We start from the raw sequence: 24,726 nt of genomic DNA on the forward strand, positions 1-24,726 counted from the left end.
CTTTGGGTTTATCTTAGGACAGGCACTAGTCAGCAAAAGCCTTTCCCACACCTATGCCAGAGGTCCCTGTTGGGTGGGCCAGCAGCACCCATGGATGTACAGCACCGCTGCTCCTGCTCCCCAACATCCCGGAATTTCCTGCACCTCATATGGCCCTGCCTCCAGCAGGCCAGAGCTGCCTGCCCTTCCTGGGGGTTCTCCCTCTCCCACCAGCTGCTCATGTCCATCCCTCAGGCACAGGAGGGGGGCCAGGGCCACAGTTCATCCCCACCTGGCCCCACCAGCTGCCCCAGCAGCTGGGCTCTGGCATCTCCCCCTTGGCTGCGCTTCACTCTGCCCCGGGCCCACGACTGCAGGAATGTCATTCCCGTGGGCACAAGGGGCCTTTGTGTGAGCAGAGCCGGGGGGTGGGGGCCCAGCCCAGCATCTCAAGCTGGGGCTGGGGAGAGCCACAGCTGAGGGCTCGTGGGTGGGCAGCAGCTGACTGGTGAGCATGGCCCCACAGCTCCCAGCCAGGCACAGCAGTCTCCCCACTACTGCAAGGGGCATCAGGGAGGAAAGCCCTCTCCTCATCCTCCTTGTCCCTCCGGCACCAGCAGCATCCTGCAGTCACTGCTGGCTCAGGAAGCAGCACCAACACCAGTACAGAGCTGGCATCACACTGGTAAGCCTCTGCACCTGTGCCAAAGGATGCTAAGGTCTCAGCCACCCTACAAGGGGAGCAGGAGAGCTGGGGCTTGGGGCAGGGGCCAGGAGCACCAGCCAGCAGCTGCTGGATTCAGCCTTTTTCAACAGCTGCCGTCTCAGTGCCAGCAGCAGGGAATGTGCATGGCCTGGGGCTTTCCAAGGCCTGGCCACAGTGCATTAAACAACCTATTTATAGCACTTGCGTCCCTCCTCAGTAGGAATGGCCTGTGCTCCTCCTGCATGGGACTGGGTGCTTGGGTGCCACCACTGTCCCCACCACCAGCACCCTCTGAGATCCCTGCCAAAAGGGTAAGGTTTCCTAAAACAAATACTCTTAGCCTTCCTGACTCTCACCTTCCTCCCCTGCCATTTCTGAGAGCTCCCAGTGCTGCCCAGAGCAAATTTGCAGCAAATCTCATACATCTTGTGAAGATGCCCTTCTCTCCAGAATCCCTGCAGAATATTATGGAGGTTTTATCATACAACAGCCTATTTAGGCATCGGCAGGTGCCGATGGCAGCTCTGTCCCCTGTGCCTGCCTCTGAGATGGCATGAGGCTCTCGGCCTCCTGCGGAGCAGAGGTGCTGTTCTGGGAGCAGCTGAGTGCTGGCAGGTCACTCATGGGGTGGCCTGTGCCATATCTGCCAGTTGTGTTGATGGGGCACGGGACTGCTTGGAAGACATTCTCTCCACAGAAGGGCAGCAGCAACCAGAGGAGCTGTACCAGGAGGTAGCACAGCCATCTCCTGCCCAGATGCTGGCATGACACACACCCATGGCCCTCCAGCTGTACCTCCTCTGAGGCAGCCTCCCGGCGGGTTCATCCTCTCCCAGAGGAGATGGAAGTGCCAGCTGGCTCCAGCCCCAGGATCTGCCCAGAGGATGTGTGGGTTGTGAGCTCACCCGTGCTCAGCAGCAAGAAGGAAGGGGCTGGGCTTTGGACAAGCTGAACTCTCAGGGCTTTGGGATGGCAGGGAGAAGAAGAGGAGGAGGAGAGGACAGCTCTGAACAGTCCTGCCACCACCCTGAGGATAGATCCCTGTGTGGGCTGCTTCCAGCCCTGCTATCTCACCAGCACTGCTCCACCCACAGGCTTACCAGAAGCCCACATCAATCCTCGTGCTGCCCAGGGGCATCTCCTGCTCCTTGTTTGCTGTTGTACAGCTGCTAACTGATCATCTGAGAGAAATAAGTACTATGAAGGGGTATACAGTCCCTGTTTATGCTCAGGAAGTGGATCTCAGCCCTTCCCATCAATTAATAGGTGATACGTGGTTATGAAATTGATACAATAAAGAAAACAGATGCCTGAAAGGAAGCGGTCTTGACACGTACCCAGCAAAACATAAGCCAACCATCTGGTGAGGAGTTTTGAGTCCCTTGGTGGAGAAGGATGAAACATAGACAAGTAAAAAGTGTTGAGAGACAGAGCAGTGATTGCAGGACCAGAAAGTCCTCCATGGATCAGAGAAGTTGCAGCAAGGCTCTGCTTGCCTTGGCCTAGGAAACACACAGGCAGGAGGACTCTGCTGCCCTAAATCTTGCGTTTCGAAGTAGATACTGGTGCAATTTTGTTTTCTTTCAAGGTTGCATTCTCTTCCCAGCTCTGGGCATTACTTGACAGAGGAGCAAGTTAACTAGGCTACACTATTGGCCAGTTGGAGGCTAAAGACCCTGACCTTCCAGATGGGGAAAGTGACTCTGGCAAGGTCTCTGAATTTTTGGCAAGAGACAAAAATCTGCCTTTTTTTGAGTCCCAAGAGCTTGGCAATTAAGCCCTGCCCCTCCTTCTTCCCAGTGTTCGGATGTTGCAAGCATCTGGCTCTCGAAGCAGGGTGAGAGCCTCCTGTGCTCCCTCCCCAGGAAGGAACAGGTTTCTGCAGAGGCCACACACTACAGCCCCTTTGTTCCCAAAGAATTTTCCATCCACTCCCTTGTGTATCTCGGCAACATAACACTCAGATACAATGCAACACCCAGAGGCAATGCTCCTAGGAATGTGCTGCAGCATCTCTGCACCTGGTCAGTACCTCCCTTTCCCCATGGGACTGGAGGACAGGATCCCCAGCAGGGACAGCAGGATGATCAGTTCCCCCAGCTCAGGTAGGGCTTTTCCTAGGAAAAGGCTGCCTAGGGAATAAGATATCCACTCTCCTCCATTACTGTCATTGCTAACGCTGACCTGGGATGCTGTGTTTTCATCCCAGTGGTCCCCAGCCTGCTCAGAGGATGCTGCAAGTGCCCTCTGTACAAGGAGAGGAGTGGAGCTGTACTGGACAAATCAAGGCACCAAGCAAGGCTTATCTGGGATTGGCTGCAGCACAGTGAACCCGAGAGTCTCAAGGGCAGGCCAAGCACTGCACCCACTGCCAGTGATGGAAGGGGAGATGCTCCTTCCTGGGGAAACATAAACCCTGACACAGCTGCAGCAAAGCTTTGGCCCTGCTTCCTTCATCTGGGCTCTTCCCGCTCCCCGCAGGGCGGCCAGCAGGGAGCTGGGGGCAGTGCACAGCAGAGCCCTGAGCCTGCACTGCGGCCTCTGACCACAGCACACCCGGAGCCCCGGAGCCTCCGGGGAGCCAGGCCCAAGGGGCTGACGTCAACCCCGGTCCTTGAAGCTCTTGGGGCCATCGAGGAGCTGTTTCTGCTTTCAGCACGTGGTGTCCCTGTGCTGAGGCATGGCCAGCCTGCTTTCCTCATCCATGGCTGGCTCCCTGAGAAGAATCCATGGGGCTGGAAAGGGTCACCCTGGCTGAACTAACCAGCCTTGGATTGGACTTACTGGGCAAGGGACAGCTTACAGCAGGCAGGCAGGGAAATGGAGCAGTAGCTTTTGGTCCCTCGTGTCTCTTCATTCTCCTAAATTCTTCCTGAGCAAGAACCAAAAGCAGGGCCTTGGCAGGGTTTTGGAAGTGAACACGGGGAAGGAAATGAAGACAAATATCCACCAGGAGCAAAACAAAAGTTGGGCACAGAAGGGAAGTGGAAGGACACAGACATGACCATGGACCTTCCTGCCTGCAACCTCACTCTGGCTAGCTTGTGCTCCCCTGGCTGCTTGCCCCAAGCTATCTCAGCTTGGGAACACTGGAAGACAGCTGGAAAGTGCAAGACACTCTTACCATCCTGCTCTTGAGCCACTCATGGAGCCAAATCAAAGCTCTTTCTCAGGGAAATACCCAATTGCTCCTCAGTGGGCTACACCTTGGGCCATCCCTTGCCCACTCTCCTCGTTGGCTCACTTGGTCTGCATTCCTGGCCCTTATGTGGCAGGGTGACAATTGCTGGCACTGGCAGGGAATGAGAGGCAAGCATATTTTGGACTCAGCTGCCTGCTCAAGGGCTATGGCAAAACCTTGTACTGAAACAGAACCCCACCCTGCCAGCCCACATTTCTGTGGTGGGCAGATGTTGATCCTTCCTTGCCCCCCTTCTCTCCCCTACACTGCCACCCCGACAAATGGGGCCTCGGCTGGGAAGCAGTATCACTTTCAGGGAGTGTGTGTCGGGCTGGGAGGAGGGGGCATTTAAATGAACAGCTGGGGGGGTTTTGTTGTCCCTTGCTCTGGAGCAGTTCCTGCCACTTGGGCTGGTGGCAGGCTCACGCTGGGGAAGCTGAACAATCCAGGCTGCTCCGGGAGAACGAGCTGAGTGGTGTCCCGGAGCAGGAAGGATCCCAAAGAGGGTAAGAGGGACCGGGGGAAGAGGCGGGAAGGAGCCCCCTCCAGTGCTTCTCTCTCGAGCCTGCCCCAAGCAGCCCCCCGCTCTCAGGGGGGTCCGGACCCCCCAACATCCCGCTCAGCTCAGACGTTCCAAAACGTGAGGAGCTGCCGAGCACCGCCGCTACTCAGCCGGGGTCAGCCGGGGTGTGACACTGTGCCCGCAGGCTCGGGGGCAGCATGCCCGCCCCGCCGCTGGCCGCCCCGCTGCTGCGCGCCCTGCTCGCCCGCCTGCTGCCGCTGGCCCGCCGGCGCCTGCTGCCGCCGCTCCGCCGCCTGGGGCGCCGGCTGCGCTCCCAGGAGAGCCGCCAGGCCCTGCTCACCTGCCTGCTCTGCCTCCTCAACCTGCGCAAGAAGGCGGACGACTGATCCCGGCCGGCCACGGGCAGGGACAGCGACGGGACGAGAGCGACCCTGCAGGGCGCGGCGGCTCCTCCCGCCTGCCCGGCCCGCCGCGGGAGGAGGGACCGGGCAGGGGAGGGGACGCGCCCCGGCGGGGGCGGAGGGCCCGCCCAGGCAGCCGAGGCCGGACGGCCGCCCGAGTCTCGCCGCTCCGGCCATGGTTGCTGGGCCGCCCCCCGGGCCGCTGCCCCCCGCCGCGGGGCCGCCCCGCCGCTGAGCGCCCCCGCCCGCCCCGGGGAAGGAGCCGGCGCTGCCCGGGCGATCTCCATCACCCGCTCTCCCGGGCGGCGAGGGCTCCGCACGGCCGCTTCTCCCCGCGGTGCCCGGGCCGGGGCCCCCGCTGCCCGCGACGGGCAGCGGGGAGGGCGAGGATGTCGGGCAGCACGGCGAGGAAGGTGCAGCCCTTCACCATCAGCACCAGGCTCTCGCTGCCCAAGTGTGCCGCGGACTTCCCCGGAGACGCCTGTCCCGGCATCGCCCTCGCGTCCGCGCTGGACAGCCACCGCGGCCTCCGTCGCAGCATCAACGAGCGCATCTCCCTCTACCTGGCCCACGCCCGGGCCGGCCCCGCCGCCCCCGCGGGGCAGCCCCGCAGCCCCAGCCCCGGTGAGGACGGGGGCACCGACGAGGACCGCCTGAACCGCAGCTCCCTAGCCCGCTCCATTAAGAAGATCACGCTGTCCAACTGGTACGGGGACGCTGGCTCGGGAGAGGCGGGGGGACCCGGGGACCCTGCCCGCGCCGGCGGCGAGAGGAACCACAACAACAACAACAGCAGGACAGGGAAAGCTCAGTTCAAGGTAAGCGATCCCGGAACCCTGCGCCCTGCTCTCGCCCCGTCTTCCCTGCAGTTCCCCATTCCTCGCTGCCGAGGGGTGCATAGGTCCCGGGGAGGCTGCGCCCATCCCTGTTGCCTTGTCCCCATGCCGTCCAGGTAGCAGTCGTTGCAGGGCTCCCGGGGTAGTTGTTCTTCCTCCCGTGTGCCCCCCCATGCACTTCTCTGTCCCATCAGGCTGGAGGGCGGGAAGTCTTCGCGGGTGAGCGGAGATGAGCTTTCCCTGCGGCTGAGATGAGCCAGAAAAGCCCTTCCCCGGAGCCTGGCTATGGGGGGCTCAGCGTTAGAGGTGCCTGTGGTGATGCAGTTGAGTGCGGGGAGCTGGGAACTCACTCTCTCATTTACCAGAGGGGAAACGGAGGCTGGGAGAAGGGAAGTGACTCATGAAGGGCCACACAGCCAGACAAAGCTGGGACAAGGCTAGGATCGGGACCCAGGGTTCTCGGCACCCCGCCCTCCAAGTCTGAGCGCTAGCAGGCGCAGAGGTACGAATTCAACAGTGCCGGAGCCCGGGAGACCCCCTCTCCGGGTGGGATGGGGCAGAAGGCATCTCAGAGAAGTCGCGGTTTCTGGCAAGAACAGGCAGGAACTCCTTGGGATTTAACCCTGACCTGCAACAGCTGGTTTCCCGGCAGGACAGTGCTAGGGAGAGCCGCGCAGCCCACTGCCAAAACCCTCATCTTCATTGCCAATAAAGGCCAGGCACAGCCTCGTAAGAGGTGCCGCTTCCTCCGGCACGCAAGCAGCTCCTCGCTGGGCGGCCGGAGTCTGCGCAGCCCAAAGGGCATCGGCATGAGGGCTCCCCTCTTTCATATAAGGTAGGGACACAGGCTGGGCACCGTGGTGTGGGACTCTCGGGAGGCTGCCAGGATCGGCCCCTCCTCCCTGTCCAGCATGAGCGTGTGGAGCTGAAAGAGGTGGGCAGGCTGCAAGATGGAGCTTTGGGAGGGAAAGAAGGAACTGGGGGCAGGGGAAGACATGTGGCAGCTGTAGGAGAGGAGAGACATTATCTCTCACACAGAGCACCGTAATGCTTTCCCAAGAGTGTCCCGTAGCCCTTGGATTTGTCCTCCACTCTTGCACCGTAGGAATGAGGGGCTCCTCCGGGATGAGCACAGCGCTGCCTAGGAGGGTCTGGCTCCGTTCCTCTTGGTCGTGGGAAGTCACTGGCGCCTGTTCTCTGGGAATGCGGCAAGCATACGTGCCGTGTTAATTCTGCTCTTCGGGGGAAAGAAGTGTTTGCAGAGGCGGCAGCTGAGGCTGCTGCACTCATTTCACGTGTGGCTTCGCTCATGTCATGAAGCCTGGGGTCCTGCTAGCACAGCACAGCACCTCATGCATGCTGAGGCAGGCACAGCCCCTTCTCCCAGACTTCGGCTGCTGAGAAAGTTTGTTGTTTTGCCGGATCGAGGACCCAGCTCGAGCCAGAGGGACTGAGGAGGGGGGGGTAGTCCCGGTGGAGCAGCTCTGCGGGAAAGATGAAGTCATCGCTGTGCTGGCAGCCCTGTTTTCCTGCGGCTGACGGATCGTGAGACAGGGACTTTAAATAAAGCTCCCGTGTCACCTGCAGGCTTGTCTCCCACAGCTGAGCCCTGGGAGCCAGCATGAGATGTTACTGCATAGCACCTTCTAGGGTCTTATGCCTCACAGGCACTTCACATTTAGCTCCCTATCATTCCCTAAATATGGATCCAGGCCTCTCAGCCCCGTGGTCAGGCAAGGAGGTGCCTTCCCCTTCTGATACCGTCCTGCTGAGTTTTCACTGTGCCTGCTGGGCTGTGATTCAGCCTTGTACCCTGACTGTTCTTCCTGCTTGGGATGGGATGCTGTGGCATGTGGCAGTGGTCTGTCCTCTGGAGCCATGGGCCAAGCTTTGCAGGCCCTTGGAAAGGTCCTTTCCTTGGAAAGGTGCTGTTCTCCTAGGGGTTTTACAGCTGTTGGGCTGTCTGTAGGGCTCTGAGCCTTTTCAGTGGCAGCAGCTCTATGCTGGGGGCTGCCATTCGTATCAGGACTCTTCTGCAGTCCTGGAAAGATGGTGGGAAGCCATGTTCTGTGCAGGGAGGGAGTTCTGATTTGCCTAGGTTCGTTTCCCTTGGACAGTGTCCTCAGTTTGGAGGGGCTGAGCAACAGTGTTGGCTCTGGCTGATCCGGCACCTCGTTTGCAGCGGTCGCAGAGGAGGGGTTGTCAGGGCACCACACGTTGTCCACCACCCTGTCTCTGTTGCCCTGTGCCTGCTTGGATGGCTCTTACAGAGAGAGCAAGGTGGCCCCAGAAAGGGAGTGGAAGGAGGTCCGTAAATTACCCTGTTATATCCAGCAGCCCAAGAAAAGATCCATCTGTAGAGGATGAGGCTTAATGCCCTTGGGCATGATCCAAACAATCCCACGCACCTCTCCTCCTGGGGCTGTGCTGCATCAAGGATAAGGTAATGTGGAGTTCATCCTGGACATCCTCTCTGTGCCTGGCTGCAGTTCCTGAACTTCCTTCCTCCTGCCTCTCCTGCTTCCACCCTCACCCCTGTCCTTTGGAAGCCCTTCCCTGCAAGCCAGCTTCCTCCTTAACTCATCTCCCAGCTAGGCTAAGATCAGGGGTTGGCAGCTGAGAGGATTCAAGTTCATGATGTTGGAGTTAACATCATCCTGTGCCCTCATGCCTCTGCCCTACTGTCCTGGAAGAGGGCAGAGGAGTCTCACCCTGAACATCCTTAGATGACCAGGAACCAGTGGCGATCACTAAGTGGGTCTCTGCTGGTTTTAGAGTTGATTGAAGGAGAGAAAAGGGTGTTTGGGTTACTGAGAGCTAAAATGGAGAAGGCACTGAGCAAAGCAGGCTTAGGAGCTCTTGCCACTTGCTGAACACGAGGTGGGAGCTGTGGATGCTGTTTGGAAGAGCCTGGCCTAGATGCTTAAGAAGGGATGGGCCGGAGCACAGCCAAGCAGCACCTCTGGCCCAGGGCAGGGGGAGGTGGGTGAATGCTCCTCTGTCCCCTTGGCTGCTGGGACAGTTAAGCCCTACCACGCTCAGAGCTGTGCCTTCCTGCCTCTAGGTCTTCCTCAGGAAGGATGTGGATGCGGAGGACAAGCAGCAGGAGCCTGGGAGTGTTCAGGCCAGTGTTTTCTTCTCTTCAGTGGACAGACGTTCTCCCTTCTATGCGGTATGTCTCCCTGCCCTCAACATTGGAGGGGCATGACATGCAGCTTGGAGCTGAGCAATGAGGCTGGTTGCTGGTAGTGTGCCCAGGTGTGGATGGAGCCTTGCCTCTTTCAGTGAGTGCAGAAACAAGCTAGGCATGATGGGGCAAGGAATCAGCCCCCCCCGGGCAGCACACAGAGGTTTTACTGCTTCTAAGAGAGCCAGATTATGGGCTCCTCCAGCCCTGGCTGAGACAAGCGACTAAAGGTCACAGAGTCACAGGAGGGCCTGAGAATCTGTGTTGCTATTAAAAAAAATTACAGAGGATTTCTGTAGTTCTTGTGGTTAAGTAGAACAGGATTGGAAAGTGAGTCCCATGCTGTCAGCAGAGCAGATGCCAGAGTGCTTAGAGAGCCTGAAACAGTTGCCCGAACTCCACTGCTCCACAGGCTCCTGGGAAATTGCTCCCTGGTGGGCTCAGAGGCAGCTAAGACCCAGGGGGGCAGCTCACACCCAGCCCTCTCAAGGAGAAAGGACTGTCCCAGGCTGGCCTCAGGAGCAATTTCTGCCTGCTGAATTGAGGCAGCAAGCCCTGCACCTTTGGGCTCCTCCTGAAAGTGCTTGGTTTCCTGTTTGCCACCAGTTAGTGTGCAGTCAGATCCCCATCTCTGGGCAGAAGGGTGGGAAGTAAGTGCCCGGGTGATGGTGCTGTCCCCTGGGCTGTGTGCAGCTGGTCCCAGGGCTGAGTTTGGAGAAGGGCCAGCACTTTCATTGGCTGACCTTTGCTTTCACCCCTGGCAGAGCTGGAACCCTGACAGAGGGTTTCGTCAGCGTCGACTGCCCACAAGGCCAAATCCTGAGGGAGATGCTGCGCGCTCTGCCCCCTCCAACCACTCACCAGGGATGGGGGTTTTGGGTGCCACCAAAGGAGTGGTGGGGCTTACCAGGAACCTGCCCCATGGCCCCTCAATCTCATCTTCTGGCAGCATCCTCCTGCGAGACACCAAACAGAATCTATAGGCATGAATGCTCCTCACAGAGATGCACTGCCTCAGGCTGGAGGGGCAGCAAGCACTGCATCCATCTCCAGTGTGGGTGCCAGGACCAGTCCAGGTGCTGGGTGCCATCCCAACAGCCTAGAATGACCGAGGGAGTGACCCACTTGAGGGACAGCCCAACAACCTCCTGCTGGAGTTGCAAAAGCCACCCGTGTGGCCTTTGTAGAGGGAAGTGGTACCTCAGTGCCCTGAAGGAGAACCCTAAATATGTCAGTGAAGGAGTGGAATCAAGAATAAGGCATGCTGACTTACTTCATCTGGGTTTCTGAAATGCTCCTGGGAGGTGATGGGGAGGGCTCCCTGGGGCAGCACACTGACACCCCCCACCCCTCCTCTGCTCCCCGCAGCTGGCAGGATCCCCAGTGTCATCACCCCAAAAAGAGAGCCCTAAGGGCAAGGAGTCTGCTGCAGCACCAAGATGCAGTGGGCGAAGCGAAGTGGGCACAGCCCCCCAGCTTGACCTGAGTCCTCTGAGAGCCCAGTTCAACCGGGAGATGCTGCAGGTAAGGCCAGCTGGGCCCTCGCCCAGGGGGCTGCACAGGAAGTGGGATGGAGGGCCACCGGCAGCCTTTCATGTGAGCTGTGGGGTGGGGTGCTCAGCAGGGAGGGCTGAACTCCCAGCCCGAGCGAAGCCATGGTTGTGGCATGAGATCATGTTTGGCTGCCTCTCCCTGGCTGTGAGCCCCAGGGAGAGGGGGTCAGCCCACACCAGGGCCCTGCTTCCTCTCCGTGTGCGCATGCTCCTCCCGTCCCCGTTCTCCTCCGCCCGGACCCTGTTCCTCCCCAGCAGCATGGGAACCGAGATGGTGGGAGGGCTGCTTCCATGCCATGGTGGGAAGAATGCATGGGTGTTTGCACTGGGGAGCAGGGTGCAGCAAGGAGAGATGCTTTGTGCAGGGATGTTCTGTGCAGACTGGCCTGCTTGGGCAAGCCCAGCTTCTCCGGCTGGGCTGAGGCAGAGGTTGGAAAGAAGTGAAGTGCTGCACACCTTCACACGCCATTGCCACAGATGCTGTCCTGAGTGCCTGTGCTGGCCTGTGGATTCCCAGAGCAAATGGGATGTCAGCTGAAAGGGTGCACTCCAGTCCCTGTCACAGTTTTGGGAAGGTTTGGGCTTGGGTGCCCAAAGCCATGTTCTTGAGGCTCTGGTGTGGGCTGCCACGTGGCTCTTGGTGTGCTGCAGGCAGAGAGCTGGGTGCGAGGCAAGCTGCGGGACCTGAAGGACGGCTGTGACCTCCAGGACTGGGAGGAAGTGGCTCAGACCTTGCAGCGGGACATGAAGGATTTTGAGAACACACTGATAAAGCTCAATCAGGTGAGGCCAGGCAGGGCATGGCGTGGCATTGCTCCCATTACCCGCAGGGTCCCTGGGAAACCCTGATGCTGAGTCCCTTGGCCCCACAGATGGGCGAGCAGCTGATGTGGAGGGCCAGCCCCAGTGCTGAGGCCGTGCGGAGGCAGCTGCTGGCCCTGCAGGACCAGTGGCAGCTCCTGAAGCAGACGGCTGCCAGCCAGAGCAAAGCCCTGGGCGGGCTGCGGAGTCTGCAGGACTTTAACAGGAAAGCTGAGCGGCTGGAGGCGTGGATCAAGCACAAGGTTTGGGGGATGGGAAACACAGTCTGGGGAAGGGAACAGCTTGGCTGTCCCCCCACCTTCTCACACCCTTGCCTGGCCCAGGAGGAGAAGCCCTCTCTGGCAGCCCTCCTGCAGGAAAGCCCAGACAAGATCCAGCTCACCCGCCGCATCCTTGACTTGAAGCAGGTGAGAGGCTTCCAGCCTGTCAGGGACCCCAAATTCCTTGAGACTAAGGGTATGGCACAGGTCCCTGAGGAGGGATGCTGATGTCTTTCCTCTCTGCTTGGGCCAGGAGGAGCAGCAGTTCCAGAGTCTGCACAAGGAGCTGAACAGCCTGGCCCAGAAGCTGGAGAAACAAAGCAAAAGTGAGGGCAGAAACATCTCAGCCCGGCGCAAGCACCTCAATAAAACGTGAGTGAAGGACACGTGGGCTGAGCAGGGCTGAGCGACGCACCAGGAGCTGACCGACTGGGAAGCAGGACCTCTCAGACTTCCTAGATCTGCACAGCTCCCCAGACAGGCACAGACTGCCATTCACCTTTCCCCTTCCACCTACTCAGGTGGCTGCGGCTGCAGGGGACCCTGAAGGAGCACCACGAGGCTCTGCAGCTGGCCCTGGAGGTGGCCTCTTTCCTCCAGCAAGCAGATCTCCTGCTCGGGGCCATCCACGCAAAGGTATCTGCACTGGGGCCAGGTTCACCCTGGTATGTGGGGCTGCTGCATGGCCTGAATGAAACTTGGTGGGCATCACCTTGCTCTTGTTCCCTGTGTGGAGGCTCCTGTGGTTCCAGCACTCTCAGCCTGGGGTCTGGGGAGAGAACCAGGGGATGGAGAAAGGGAGCCAGGTTGGCAAGTGCAGCTTTGCACTGTTTCTTTCTGCTGGAGCTGGGAGCAGGGCCCTGTCCTCCTCCCATTGCTGACCGTGGCCTCTTCTTACAGCAGAGCAGCATCTGCAATACAGGGAAGCCAGGGGAGGGCGAGCCATGCCAGGATCGGGATGTCCGGGACATAGCCAGCCAGGTGATGGTGAGTGCAAGACTCTGCCTTGTCCTCTGAGCCCTGGGGAGCAACCTGACAGAGGGGGAATGTGAGCCTTACCAGGTCACCTCTGCCACCACCAGTGCTGTGTGGGTGGCTGAGGCTGTGTGATGGATGGGGGAGTCTCCCCAAGGGCAGCCAAGGACTTGGGATAGGCACTCACTGCCTCTTCTGCCCCCAGAAGATGTGTTGTCATCACCCACCCTCCCCATGGCCATGGTGTTCATCCCTCATGAACCCTGTCTCCATCACTTCCCAGCTGCTCTCTTTTCTCCAGATGCTGGATGTGACAGTGTCCCAGCTCCTAAACTTGCAGCCCAGCCTGGCAGCCCGAGTCACCTCAAAGCACCGAGATGTGAAGGAGAGCTGGGCACAGCTCCAGCAGGCACTGAGGTAGAGCATAGCTGGGCAGGAGCACCAGGGCCCCAACCCTGACTCCCAGCACTGGAGCCAGAGGCTTGGGAAAGACCTGGGTTAGCCTCTAGCAGACTGTCTCTGGGGCACCAGCTCCACTCAAGGTCTCTCTTCACCCTCTGCTTCCCTGGGCTTCTCTTGCCTTCCTTTCCCAGAGCAGGGAAGGCTCCTGGGAAGGCAAGCAGTTCCCCAGGGGGCAAAGCTGCAGCTCCAAATGTTGAGCCTCGAGGAGAAGATGGCAGTCATGGGGCTGTGGGTAAGGAAGCAGCGGCCAAATGGACAAGAGGACTCGGCAGCATGGTAAGCACTGTCTTCCTCCAGGCATCTTCAGCTCCTCTGCTTTGAGAAGACAAGGGAGCCTATGGGAAAGGGGTTCAGGTGTCGGGCAGAATCCAAGCTGAACCCTCCTGGATCTGGTCCCACCAGTTATGGGAGGTGATAAGTGTCAGGCCCTGGGCGAAGCAGGTGAATGCTTTGTGCTGGCCAAGGAGGAATGGGAACCTTTGTGCCACAGGTACCAAAAGATGTGCTGGAGAAGATGGCAGAGCACAAGAAAGGAGAGGAGAGCAGCCCTGGCTCCCCAGCAGTGGGACAGCCCCCTCATGGAGGGGACAACAAAAGGTACCAGCTTTGTGGAGGTGGCTGTGGGAGCGGGACAGAGTCAGAGGGGACAGGGATGGGGCTCTCCTGTGCAAGGGGGAACCTTGCAGTCCTGACTATCCCTCTCCTCTCTCTGCTGGAGGAGGAGAGAGGCAGAGGCTGAGTGGGGGATGCAGCAGCTGGAGACCCAAGTGCAGGACGTCTGCCAGGTGGTGAATGCGGTAATGTCTCCCCAAGAGTCCCATTTGCTCCCTGCCCGTCCAAGAGGAGACAGTGTTGGGGAAGGACTCACTTCCCTGACCCCCTCCTGCTGCTTGTGGGCATGCATGCTTGTGCACACACACCTGGTCTGGGCTAACCCAGCATGTCTCCTGCTCCTCGGCAGACTCTATCGCCGTACAAGGAGACTGTGGGTGTGGGAGTCCCCCCATGTCCAGCGGTGAGCCTGGAGGCAGCACGGATGCAGCAAGAGCCCCTGGCCCCCAGCTCCAGTGCCAGGGCTGTGCTCCTGGTGAGCCTGCTTGGATGTGGGGTGGGGGGAAGACACCACGTGGGGACCATCGTAACTCTTCTCCCTGCCTCCCAGGAGGGACCAGCACGAGGGAGGCCTCCCGGGAGCCCTCAGGTGGAGGCCATGCTGCGGGAACTGGGGGAGTTGTGGGAGGACCTGCAGAGGAAGCACCAGGAGAATGGCGTAGTGCTGCAAGAAATCGATAAGGTATGTGGAGTCAGGGCTAGGGTGGGCACAGGGCACGCTCCAGTTGTAGCAGCTGGCTGGGGATCACCAAGTGAGGCTGGCACCTGTGGGGCCTGGAGCTGCAACACCAGCATCGACGTGTCTGGCTGGCCTTGCAGATGGCACACTTCTCCCACTGTGCTGCCTGTGCCCCAGGTACCCCCAGTGGGATGCCAGCATAGCTCCTGCCTCCTCTGGGTGGCTCAGAGGCAGGCTGATGGGCTCCCTCCTCTCCCTGAAGGCACTGAGGCTGGTGGGGGAGCTGGACCAGGCTGAGCAGTGGCTGCAAGCCGTGGCTGGGTCACTTTTGGAACCAGCTGCCATGAGAAGCCCAGCGGAGCTGCGCCAGGACCTGGAAGAATTGAGCCAGCTGGAGAAGCAGCTCCTGCTGTGTGGCCTCAAGCTGCAGGCACTGCGGGAAGAAGCAGCAGGCGAGTCGCCCACTGAGCACGAGGGGGCAAGGAAGATGCAGAGGAAAGTGGAGATGGTGGAGGAGAAGTGAGTCCTGGAGGAGGGTGCCTCTTCTCTAGTCCCCAGGTTGGGTGGGGAGGAGGATGCTGTCCCCGAGGAGGAGCAGAAGCTGCCGGCACCTCTGATGAGCACCTCTCCCCACAGGTTGGCACATGTGCAGGCAGCCCTGCGGCACCGGGCAGCAGATCTGCGGGACTCCCTGGTGCTGTCTGAGTTCCTGCAGGACCTGCAAGAGGAGGAGGCACGGAGCCAGCAGGGATCTGCAGTGGTGAGCAGCATGGCCAGGCATCCCTTGGGATCACACAGCACCTGGGACTGGATCAAGGGTTGATCTGTGGTTGGCAAGGGGCCCTATTGGGTGCTCTCCTCCAGCTCAGCTGCCTGGGGTGTCACGCCCCGTCTCTTACATCTGGTGTTTCTGCTGCCTTCAGCCAGGGAGCGGGCATTGCGGCTCGCAGGGGTGTTTTCCCCTGCTCTCAGCCCAGGCTGAGACATCTCCAAGCAGTGAGGACATGAGCCGCCCCTTGGGAGAGCTGCAGGAGGCCGTGGAGATGCTGAATGATGCGGCGAAGGAGCGGGAGCGGGTCATGGAGGTGGCAGCGGAGACGGAGAGCCTGGAGCGCCTGGTAGGGAATGGAGGCAGGGGGCCTGGGCATGGTGGTTCATCTGCAGCTGGACATGCAGCTAATTTGGACAGGGCATGGGCTTCAACTGTCCTCAGTGGAACACAAGGGCACTGGGATTCATGGGGACCACTCTGTGCGAGGCTGGTATTATCCTTGTCTCTTCCATGGCTGGCACCTGCCCTTTTGCAGCTGCATGGCAGGGTGTCCCCGGGCTGGGGTGGGCTGGGGCTGTGTGGCAGATGGTAGCACAGGGGCTTCCACCCCGGGGCTAATCTCCCTCTGTGTCCCCCTCCTGCCCATCCAGGTGGCAAAGATATCCCCACAGCTGGAAGCCCTTCAGCGCAGAGCCAAGGTGCTGTCTCAAGACATTGCCCTAGCAGAGAACAGCTTCACCACAGTGAAGAGTGAGAAGGACCTGCAAGGGCTGCAGGACTTGCTACGCTGCCAGCAGGAGATGGAGGTGAGTCAGGGCAGCACTGCCAGGGAGGTGTCCCGGCTGGCTGGGACTTTCCTAGTGAGGCACTGGCCCCACTCCGGGGGCCCAGGTGTTGTAAGCCTTGGCACACTGTGGCAGATGGGCTGGAATTTTCCAGTGGAGCTGGGATCTGCCTGCTGTGCTCTCCTCTGATAGCATGGGCCAGGCAAGGGGACAGAGCTTGCATCAGATCCCGTGTGCCAACACCCAGCTGCCAGCACCTCCCTCGTCTTCCCACTGGTGGGGAAGCGACTCATGCACACAGGGCAGGGAAGCCAGGCAGCTCTGTGCTCCTCCTGTGCTCCCCACAGAGGCTAGCTCTGCCCACTCTCTGCTGCCATGTACCAGCATCCTCCCCTCTGTCCCTGCATCCCGGAATGCAGGGTAGTCCAGCCTGGGTTCAGAGGGGTTGGATGCATCTCAAACCTTTCCTGCCTTGTGATCTTTAGCATGCAGTGTCACAGACCCTGCAAGGGCAGCTGGAGGAGCTGGAGAGGGCAGCTGCCCGCTTGCAAGAGCTGTGCCCCTCTCGGCAGTGCCCCGTCAGCCGGGAGCTGCAGGAGACTCTGTGGGCCTGGGCAGGGCTGCGAGAGCTGCTGCGGGAGACCCGGCTCCGCGTGCAGCAGGCCAGCCGGCTCTGGCACTTCTTCAAGGATTATTTAGCCATGATGTAAGTGGCACTGAGCTACTGTTGGTGTTCTGTGGTGGGTGAGGGGGAGCTGGTGAGAGCATGGCATTGGCAAGTATGTGGGCAGTGCTGAAGCTGCAGCCAGACGTGACCATGGGGAGCCTGGAATGCAGGGTTACACCACAGCTGTGTGTTGTGAGGCAGCCCTGCAGCATCTTGTCCTGTCCCAACAGCCTTGCCACAACCCCACTGAGCTGCTTCCAGCTAGCCCTGAGCATGGGAATGGCTTCCCTGGGGCCTGCAGGTCTGAAGAAGGGTTGGTTCAATCCTCAGCCTGTCTTTCATGTGCTCACAGCTCCTGGACAGAGGACACACGGGCTCAGATCTTCTCTGAAAGCCCAAGCAGCTCCAGTCTCCCGGAGACTCCATGTGAGGAACTGGAGAGGAGAATCGAAGAGAAACTCAAGGAGTTTGAGGCACTAGCAGCAGCAGGGCAGCAGCTGGTGTCTGAGGAGCACTACCTGAGTGCAACAGTAAGGACAGGGGAAGTAGGGTTGGGGGAAAATTCCCAGCACTTCCTGAAGTCTTCTAGGGACAGACCGTGAAAAAAAGAGCAAGGTGTGGGTGCGGAGCCCCAGTAAGTGGGATGGGGACAGCTATGCATCCCTGGAGCTGCTCAGGGCAGGAAGGAGTTTCATCCAGTGGATCCGGAGATCTGAGCTGATGTGACTGTGACTATATCTCACTCCCAAAAACCTCCTAACTGCTCTGTTGTGAGATACCCTGGTAGGGTCAGTGTTCCTGAGCCAGGAGTCCTTGCAGGCTGCCCAGCATCTCTCCTCCCCTCAGATAAAGGAGCGCTTGGAAGAGCTGCAGAGCATGCTGGGCTGGGTGCTGGTGCGCTGGCGAGCACAGAGGCATCAGCAGGAACTGGGGAGCAGACAGGAGGTCAGGAGGGACCCAGAGAGCCTCTCAAGCACATCCCCCACTGGTCAAGTGAGTACCTAGCCATGCTGAGACTGTCAGGGAGAAGGACCAGCCTTAAGGCTGAGGGTAGCAGAAGCATTGGATGGAGTGGGTGGTAGAGAAGTAGGGGAGGGATGTGTGCCAATACCTCTGGGAGTCTCTGGCGTTCAGGCAGGGCAAAGGGAAGGCTGTACTGAGAAAATGCCTAGCTCCAGCAGCCCTTGCTTCATGTTCTGTCTCTTGCCTTGCTCCCCAGAAGCAGCATGCCTCTCGTGATCCACCCCAGCTGGAAAGTATTCACAGCCCAGTGAAGTTCATGCCCTGCTCCCTCCTCGAGCCTGTGCAAAGATTAGAGCCAAAACTTCCAGAGAAAACAGCCATCTCCCCACCCGCATCACCGCTCTCAGATGCCCCATCAGGAGGGGAGCAGAGCTGGGGGGAGCAGAGCAGCAAAACACCCCATGATTCAGACCCCCTCAAGGAGGCTGCCACCTGGGATGCTGCTGAGACCTCCACACTGCTGCTGCCACCGCGGGGCCCCTGTGGTCTCGGGGGGACGGTCAACCTCATCCTCAGCATTGGCAAGAAGGGCGAGAAGAAGAAGGCACAGCAGCAGGCCAGCAGCGAGCGGCCGGGGGAGGAGGCACTGCCAACGGTACGGGGGGATGGTGGGTGGCTTTGGCAGAACCACGGGCAAGTGGCCACCCAGCCAGGGCAGCTCTCTGGAGCTGTGCCCCATGTAGACTGGGAAGCTGCGAGGGCTGTAGGGTAACCCTCAAGCTGAGACCCCTCTAGGCCATTTCTAAGTGAGCTGCTGGGGCTGTGTCAGTCTCAGGAGAGGGGCCTTTGGCTATGCTGATGCTGCGTGATGCCTTAGGGCTGAGGCCGGCTTGCACCGCCCACTTTGCCTGTGCTCTCCTGCTGCAGCTCCTTGCCCACTCTGTCCTCTCTGTGTGTCTCTTTCTCTCCCCTTGCTCAGCTCCCCGCCACTAAACACTCAGGCTGTAAAACCTTTTGGAAGCGTTGCCAGGGGCTTTTAGGAAACACTTGGGGTAGCTTAAAGCGAAAAAGAAAGCCACCTCGCCAGCTGGCAGAAGAGGTAACGTCCTGGGAAAGGCTGCATGCTGGGCAGAGCGACTGCATGGCGTGAACCTGCCTGCCACCAACCCTCCTGGCCATGCCACTGTGCCCTGTTGGCAGTGGTCCACTGGGAGAGGGAAAACCCTTCTGGTGCTGTAGAGTCCAGAGTGTGGGTGCTGGAACGTGTAAAGAGGGGGCTCAGGCAGGGCTTGCTGCAGTTTGGCCCCCCAATTCAAATGCTTTGGGTGGCCATGGGAGGTATGGCTAGCTGGTGGCCAGTGGGATAGGCTCCCCACCCCATTGCTGTGGGACAGCAGCAGTTCCTTCTGTAGCCAGCTGAAGAGGACAAGAGTGGTTGGGGCTGTGTGAGGTGCACGTTTCGCCGAGGTGGGGGTCTCACTCCAGGTTTCTTGGCTTGTAACCCTGGGGCTGGGAGTCTGGGAATTTGTTTGGGCTTGCATCTGTTTGTTGTTCCAGAGCCTGTGCAAAAAGGTTTGTGTGTGAAGAGCCCCAAGGGCAGCCAGGCTCAGTAGCTCGAGGGAGAGGGCAGGCGGACAGAGAGGCTGGAGGGCATTGAGGCAGGGTGAGGGGCTGCTGGGCTGCCAGGAGGGTTTTGGTAATGGGTGTCATCCAGCCTAATGGATACAGGGGAACCCTGTTCCAGCTCCTGCAGGCTCTTGCAGCTGTGGAAGCCCGGGAGAAGGTCTGCCAGGAACAGGAGGGGAAGGGTCTGCACTCAGTCCTTGCCTTTGCATTCCTTGCTTTACTGCCTGGAGCATACAGGGCTGGCAGGCAGCTACAGCAGTGACTGCTGTCTCAATAGCCACCCAAAAGTGATAGCTTGGAGGTTAGCAGTGCCAGGGAACAGCTGTATGGAAGAGTCAGCCCCAGCTGTACCACACCTGGGGGACTCCATCGTGGGCAGGTTCCCTTGTCTGTCTCTACCCTACCAGCGTGTGAGCAGCCCTCAGGGGACTGAGGTGAAGCTCTGTCATTCCCAGCACTGCATGTGCTGCTGGTGAGCATTTTTGTCTGCCTGCCCGTGCAGCTCCCTGATTTCCCAGATGCAGCTTGGAAAGGGGGCAGTTGGCACAGGGGGGCGGAAGCTCCAACGCTGGGTATCACCCCTCTCTCCTTCTCTGTTTCCTCAGGTGCAGGTGGAGGCCAGGAAAACCTGCACGGCAAAGCGGCCACCCGCTGTTGTCCGCCGCCCTCCGGCGTGCAGCGGTGGGATGCCGGCTGTCTCCCACACCCTGCCTAAGGCCGGGGCTGGCTGTCTCTTCAACAGCCTGCAGCGGCGGGAGCAGGCCAGGGCAGAGCAGGCCCGGCTGCTGACCCTCCAAGGCATCATGGGCGACAGCTCCCTGCGGCCCACACCTGAGGAATGCCATGGGCCCAGCAACACATGGCCTCAGAAGTGCGGCTGGAGGAAGGGCGGGGCAGGGGCAGCTACTGCTGGACCTCAGCTGGGAGAGCTGCTCCTCTATGTCAGGAACCCGCTGGTGCAGGACATCGACGCCGAGTGCGGGGCAGCCCCTCAGAGCCCCTGCCTCCCTAAGCCAAAAATCACGTGCCCCCGTGTTTCCTTGGGCTCTGTGCTCAGCCTGGAGCTGCCACGGGACGCGGTGGTCCTGGGGTGCCACCGAGGGGCTGCAGCGCGGCAGCAGGAGGCAGAGGGGCAGGAGCAGAGGCAGGATCGAGGGGTGAGGCCTTGGAAGTCCGCAGGCACACATGGAGTTGGATGGCAGGAAGATGGGCACCGTCCCCAGGAGCCCAGCAAGAGGCTGGGGATGTCCCCCAAGGGTGAGCAAGGAACGTGGTTCGAGGAGGTGAGCTTCAACCCCAGCTACAGCCAGCAAAGGGCACACTGTGCTGGGAAGGAGCACTGGAACCTGCAGCACCCCAGCAGCACCAGTAGAGACCTTCTGGACTTGAGGCCGAGCTGGCAATCCCGTGTCGGTGTTGGGGATGAGCTGACCACCCACTTTGGCCCGGATGACAGCCCCACTGCCAGTGGCAGGGCCAGGCATCACAGGGCTGCTTGGCTAGAGCTTGGATCATCACCTGCCAGCATCCCAGGCATGGCTGGAGCCCTCCCCAGCCCTGCCTGTGCACAGCAGCCAGCCAGCAGCAGCCAGCCCAGAGGGTCTCCAGCTTCCCCTGCCACTCCCACCCAGCTCTCTGTCTTTGAGTGGGCACTGGGGTCTCCACAGCCCCAGAGCCCTGCACTGGGCGCTAGAGAAGTTTGCCACCCTGCCCACAGGCAGTTTGAGGAAGAGGAGGAGGAGCTGCAGGCCATCTGGGATGGGGCACAGGAGCAACAGGCAGAGAGCCCACCAGGAGGCAGCTGTGCCAGCCACCGGACGGGCAGCAGGGTGGGCAGCTTGCCCAGCCCCACTGCCACTGCTGGCGGGCCCCTCATTCTCTCATCAGCCAACAACGTGCTAGTGGCCAAATTCACCCTTCCTACCACTGCCCAGCTGCTCCACAGCCCATCAGGAGAAAAGAGCCCTGGGGTGGTGCACAGTGGCAGCCCCAGTAGGCTCAAGGTTTCTCCCCACGTGGAGGAGCTGGTGTCTGCGGCCCCCCTGGATGCCTCCAGTGCCTGGGATCAGCAGAGGCACAGGCAAGAGGAGAGAGAGAGCAGCAAGGTGAGATCCACAGGCCAAGGACTCTCCCTCAGGGTCGGGGAGGGAGCTGGGAAACACCCAAGGCAGCAGCTGGGTTACCCACTCCAGCAAACACAACCTGTATTTTGGGGGACTTCCTTACTTCAGTGGCTCCTTTTCTTCAGCTGGTGGGGAAGGGCTAGGTGTGGTATTTGGGGTCCCTGCAGCACACTCCACACACCAACCCATAGCCTCAGCAAAGTGGCACTTCACCCCTAAAGCTGACACACAGCCCAGCCCCTGCCTAGGCGAGAAAGTTGTTCCTCATTGTCATCCCACTCCCACTTTTGCATAGCTCACCAGGGGCAGGTCATAGAGACCTCCTGTGCATGGAGGCTGGGGTGGCACCACCAGCCCCAGAGAAGTTTTTGCTCACCCTCCGTGCCCTTGCAGGTCCTTCCCGGTAAAATGGAGTTTCAGATGATGGAGGGGACGCTGGAAAGGAAGCACGTATTGCAGGCAGGAGGGAGAAAGGTATAGACATGGCTGTGGGGCTTCTTTGGGACAGGGGTGCTGGGACATGGCTGGGGATGGAGGGAATCCAGGGATGTTCCTGGAACCACCAGAGCAGTGCTACTGGCCATTCTGGAAGGGCAGAGAGGCAAGAGCCTCAGAGGGGCTGGGCTGCATTTTGAGTGGCATGAGACCATCTGTCTTCTTCCAAAGCTGTTAGCATCACAGCTGTCCCCTGCTTGTGTCCCACAGGCCAGCTGCCGGGCCTGGGGCCTCTTTCACACTGTGCTGATGAGGCAGACACTGTGCTTCTACCAGGACCGCAGGGACAGCCTCAAGGTGTGCTGGGGGAGATTGGGGAGACACGGGAGGGGGCTGGCAGCAGGGTGGTGGCTCTGGGCCCCATGGCTGGGGAAGGCAGAGCTGTCCAACTTTTGCTCCTGCTTTCCCTTGTGCTGCAGAGCTCCGTGGTGGCCCTTCCCCTGAACCTCTCCGGGGCAGTCTGCACCCCAGATGCCGAGTACACCAAGAAGACCAACTGCTTCAGGCTTCAGTGAGTCCCCAGTCCAAGGCAGTTACTCCCCAGTGTGTGCCCGCTGGGGCAGGCAAATACCAACACCCCCAGGCAGGACCAGCTCAGTGCTTAGATGAAGATTTCCTTCCTCATTTCTCACCTGCTTCTCTTTTCTGGTCGGTGGGGGCTGCCATATCTGCACCTGACATCATTGTTCTTCCCCTCTCCCTCTCCCTGCAGGCTTCAGGATGGCTCTGAATACCTCCTGAGGGCTCCCACCCAGCCGCTTATGAACGAGTGGGTCTCCAAGCTGCAGCAAAACTCAGGTGAGCAGCCCTTGCAGGAAGAGCAGGGGCCCAGCTCTATGTGGTTACCATGTTTGTCCAGCCCCTGCTGAGTCCTTTGATACATGGGGGGTCAGAAGAGAAGCAGCATAACATTTTACTCTGATTTATGCATCCTCCTAGCCTGCCTTGGGAACAGCAGTTCTTTGCCAGGCAGGATTTGGAGGCTTTGTTTTCACACCACATACACAGCTATAAATCAGGAATAGCACAACTGACGTCAGTGGTGCCTCAACAGCAAAAAGCCTGTGTCAGGAAAATTATAATTGTGCCTTGGTCTTCCTCCATATCCTCTGGGCTTGGAAATGCCTTGCTTGCCCTTGAGGCAAGGAGACTGTTAATACCGAAGTCTTCCTGTTGCTGTACCCATACCTGAGGAGTTCAAGCCCTGCTATGAAATCCTAGGCTGGTTGTAAGGCCCAAAAACAGGCACTACAGCAGGAGGTTGGAGGAGCCAGCCATGCAGCCTGGGCACTCGGATCAGGAACTGGATCTAGGCAACAGTCCTGGGCACTGCCAGCATCCAGCAGGATGTTTACTGTGCCCCCAGGTTTCCCCAAAGTGGATTACTTCCAGGCGGCAGCACAGCGTGTCGAGGGCACTGCTGGTACTGGTAGGTGAGTAGCCAGGAGCTGGCCAGCTGGGTCTTGCTATGACTCTCTCCCACATTTGCCAGTGAGTGCTGCTCCAGCAGGCCATTGGTGGGCCAGTGTGGTTTGCTAAATCTCTACTACTTTCAGTTTCAGCAAGGTCTCCAGCCCTGGGACTTCCCACCTCCAGGGACATCATCAGGTCACAACCACCAAGAGCCAGGAGGTTGTGTTACCCTGTGCAAGCACACTACTGCAGCGGCCTCTGGGCAGCCAAGATGGCCCAGTCGATGGGACTGTGGCAGCAGCAGGTGACTTTCCTGTCTGGCTGGGTTGCCACTGTCCCCCCGCTCCTCTGCCCAACTAGAGGTACATGGGAGACAGCTGGAGGAGGCTGAAGGCTGTCAGTCTTGAACTTGATGGTATCTGGGCCAGGAGTCCCAAGGCTTGGGACTTGGGGAAAGGAACATTTACTTCACTTCCTGGAATACTGAGATAGTCATACATTTTCCTCTTCTCTTTGGGGCTGACAGAGGGGTGTCCTGTGATGGCCTTGCCTTGTAACATGTCTCCATTCTGCTTCAGAGAATGCTCAGGGGACTGGGCACAAGGGGCAGCAGTGGTCACCCAGGGCGTCCCCCGGACTGTGGGACAACATCTGCCCAGAAGACGACTATGGGCTGGTGGCCAACAAGAGGAGGTCCTACTCCTTCACCTCAGGTACAGTCCTGATTTCGCTGTCACCGCCAGGAGGTGGCACCACTGCCTCTGTCCCCACAGACAGCCGAGGACAGATGCGATGCTGCTCCAGCACGCACCTGGTTCTACATACCTGTGCCCTTGGCCGCACCCCCCATTTGGGAAGGGCTCTAGAGGGCTTGCCAGGGCCTGCTGGCACCCTGCCCCTTCCACTGAGTGCTCCTTCTTGCAGCCACCTACCAGAAGATCACCCCACTGGCCGTGCCCCAGGAGCCGGCGGAGGCCGGGAGCAGTTACTCCGTCACACTGTACATAGGGGAGCAGGTGTCGGCCACACCCCGGGCACGCTGTCACTCCTTTGTGGCCCGAACAGGGAGCCCCCGGGACACACGAGGGGAGAAGACCACCAGCCCCCCTCGCAGCAAGAACAAATCTGTCTTCAAGAAGTTCTTTGGGAAGAAAGAGTGAGCCCCAGACAAAGGGAGAAAATGCCCTAACCTGCCTCTTGTCCTACTCTTGGGCTATTCTGGCATGGTCTCTGCTCCCAGCACCAGTTCATGGCTCGCTGCGTCCCCAGGGACAGGAGGCTGTGCCAAGTGCCTCTGCTCCAGCCAGCCCTGGGGCGGCCCTGTGCCCCAGCCACTGCAGCCCCCAGCCTCAGCCTGGTGCTGAGCACCTCTCCTGCCCAGTGCTCTCCCTGGGTGCTGCTGGCTCCCCAGGCATCCTAGTGACACAGCACAAGCAGAGGGGGGTGGATGATGGTTTTTATTAAAAGATAAATAGACGCTCAGTGTGGGAGCTTTTTTGTCCAGCAGCACCTGTCGGCAGAGGAGGAAAGGAGCTCTCTGCAATGTGGTCCTTGCTAAGGAGTCAGAGGAATGTCACATGAGGAGGGCCCTGCAGTGAGGTTCAGTCCTGCCTGTGGGGAAGCCTGAGCCGTTTGATGCCTCTCACATGGATGCTTTGTCTCGTGCTTCCTCTCTGCCTGCGCTCAGCCCAGCTAATCCCACAAGC

General features: G+C 59.7%; 1 protein-coding gene across 4 annotated transcripts; it reads left to right on the forward strand.

Annotated features, from left to right (window-relative positions):
• The first annotated feature begins 4,920 nt into the window (after positions 1-4,920).
• Positions 4,921-24,497, forward strand: LOC136359390 (spectrin beta chain, non-erythrocytic 2-like). 4 transcript variants are annotated; one of them, XM_066315991.1, is made up of 33 exons: positions 4,921-5,608; positions 8,691-8,798; positions 10,182-10,337; positions 11,018-11,149; positions 11,239-11,430; positions 11,512-11,595; positions 11,702-11,820; positions 11,970-12,084; positions 12,349-12,435; positions 12,725-12,840; positions 13,017-13,161; positions 13,376-13,482; positions 13,604-13,682; positions 13,847-13,972; positions 14,048-14,179; positions 14,439-14,695; positions 14,813-14,936; positions 15,100-15,294; positions 15,599-15,754; positions 16,219-16,439; positions 16,753-16,930; positions 17,247-17,393; positions 17,620-18,018; positions 18,343-18,462; positions 19,595-21,094; positions 21,506-21,586; positions 21,818-21,904; positions 22,027-22,118; positions 22,320-22,405; positions 22,974-23,040; positions 23,164-23,324; positions 23,599-23,733; positions 23,945-24,497. In XM_066315991.1, the coding sequence occupies exons 1-33, from the start codon at positions 5,180-5,182 to the stop codon at positions 24,178-24,180; spliced, it is 6,369 nt and encodes a 2,122-aa protein (XP_066172088.1). In that variant the 5' UTR covers positions 4,921-5,179; the 3' UTR covers positions 24,181-24,497. The 4 variants fall into 4 exon arrangements, with proteins under 4 accessions (XP_066172088.1, XP_066172090.1, XP_066172089.1 ...); XM_066315993.1 differs by having other exon boundaries at positions 13,607-13,682; XM_066315992.1 differs by having other exon boundaries at positions 12,352-12,435.
• The last annotated feature ends 229 nt before the right edge of the window (positions 24,498-24,726 follow it).

The sequence above is a fragment of the Sylvia atricapilla genome, chromosome 3 (genome assembly GCF_009819655.1).
Source record: "Sylvia atricapilla isolate bSylAtr1 chromosome 3, bSylAtr1.pri, whole genome shotgun sequence".
Lineage (NCBI taxonomy): Eukaryota > Metazoa > Chordata > Aves > Passeriformes > Sylviidae > Sylvia > Sylvia atricapilla.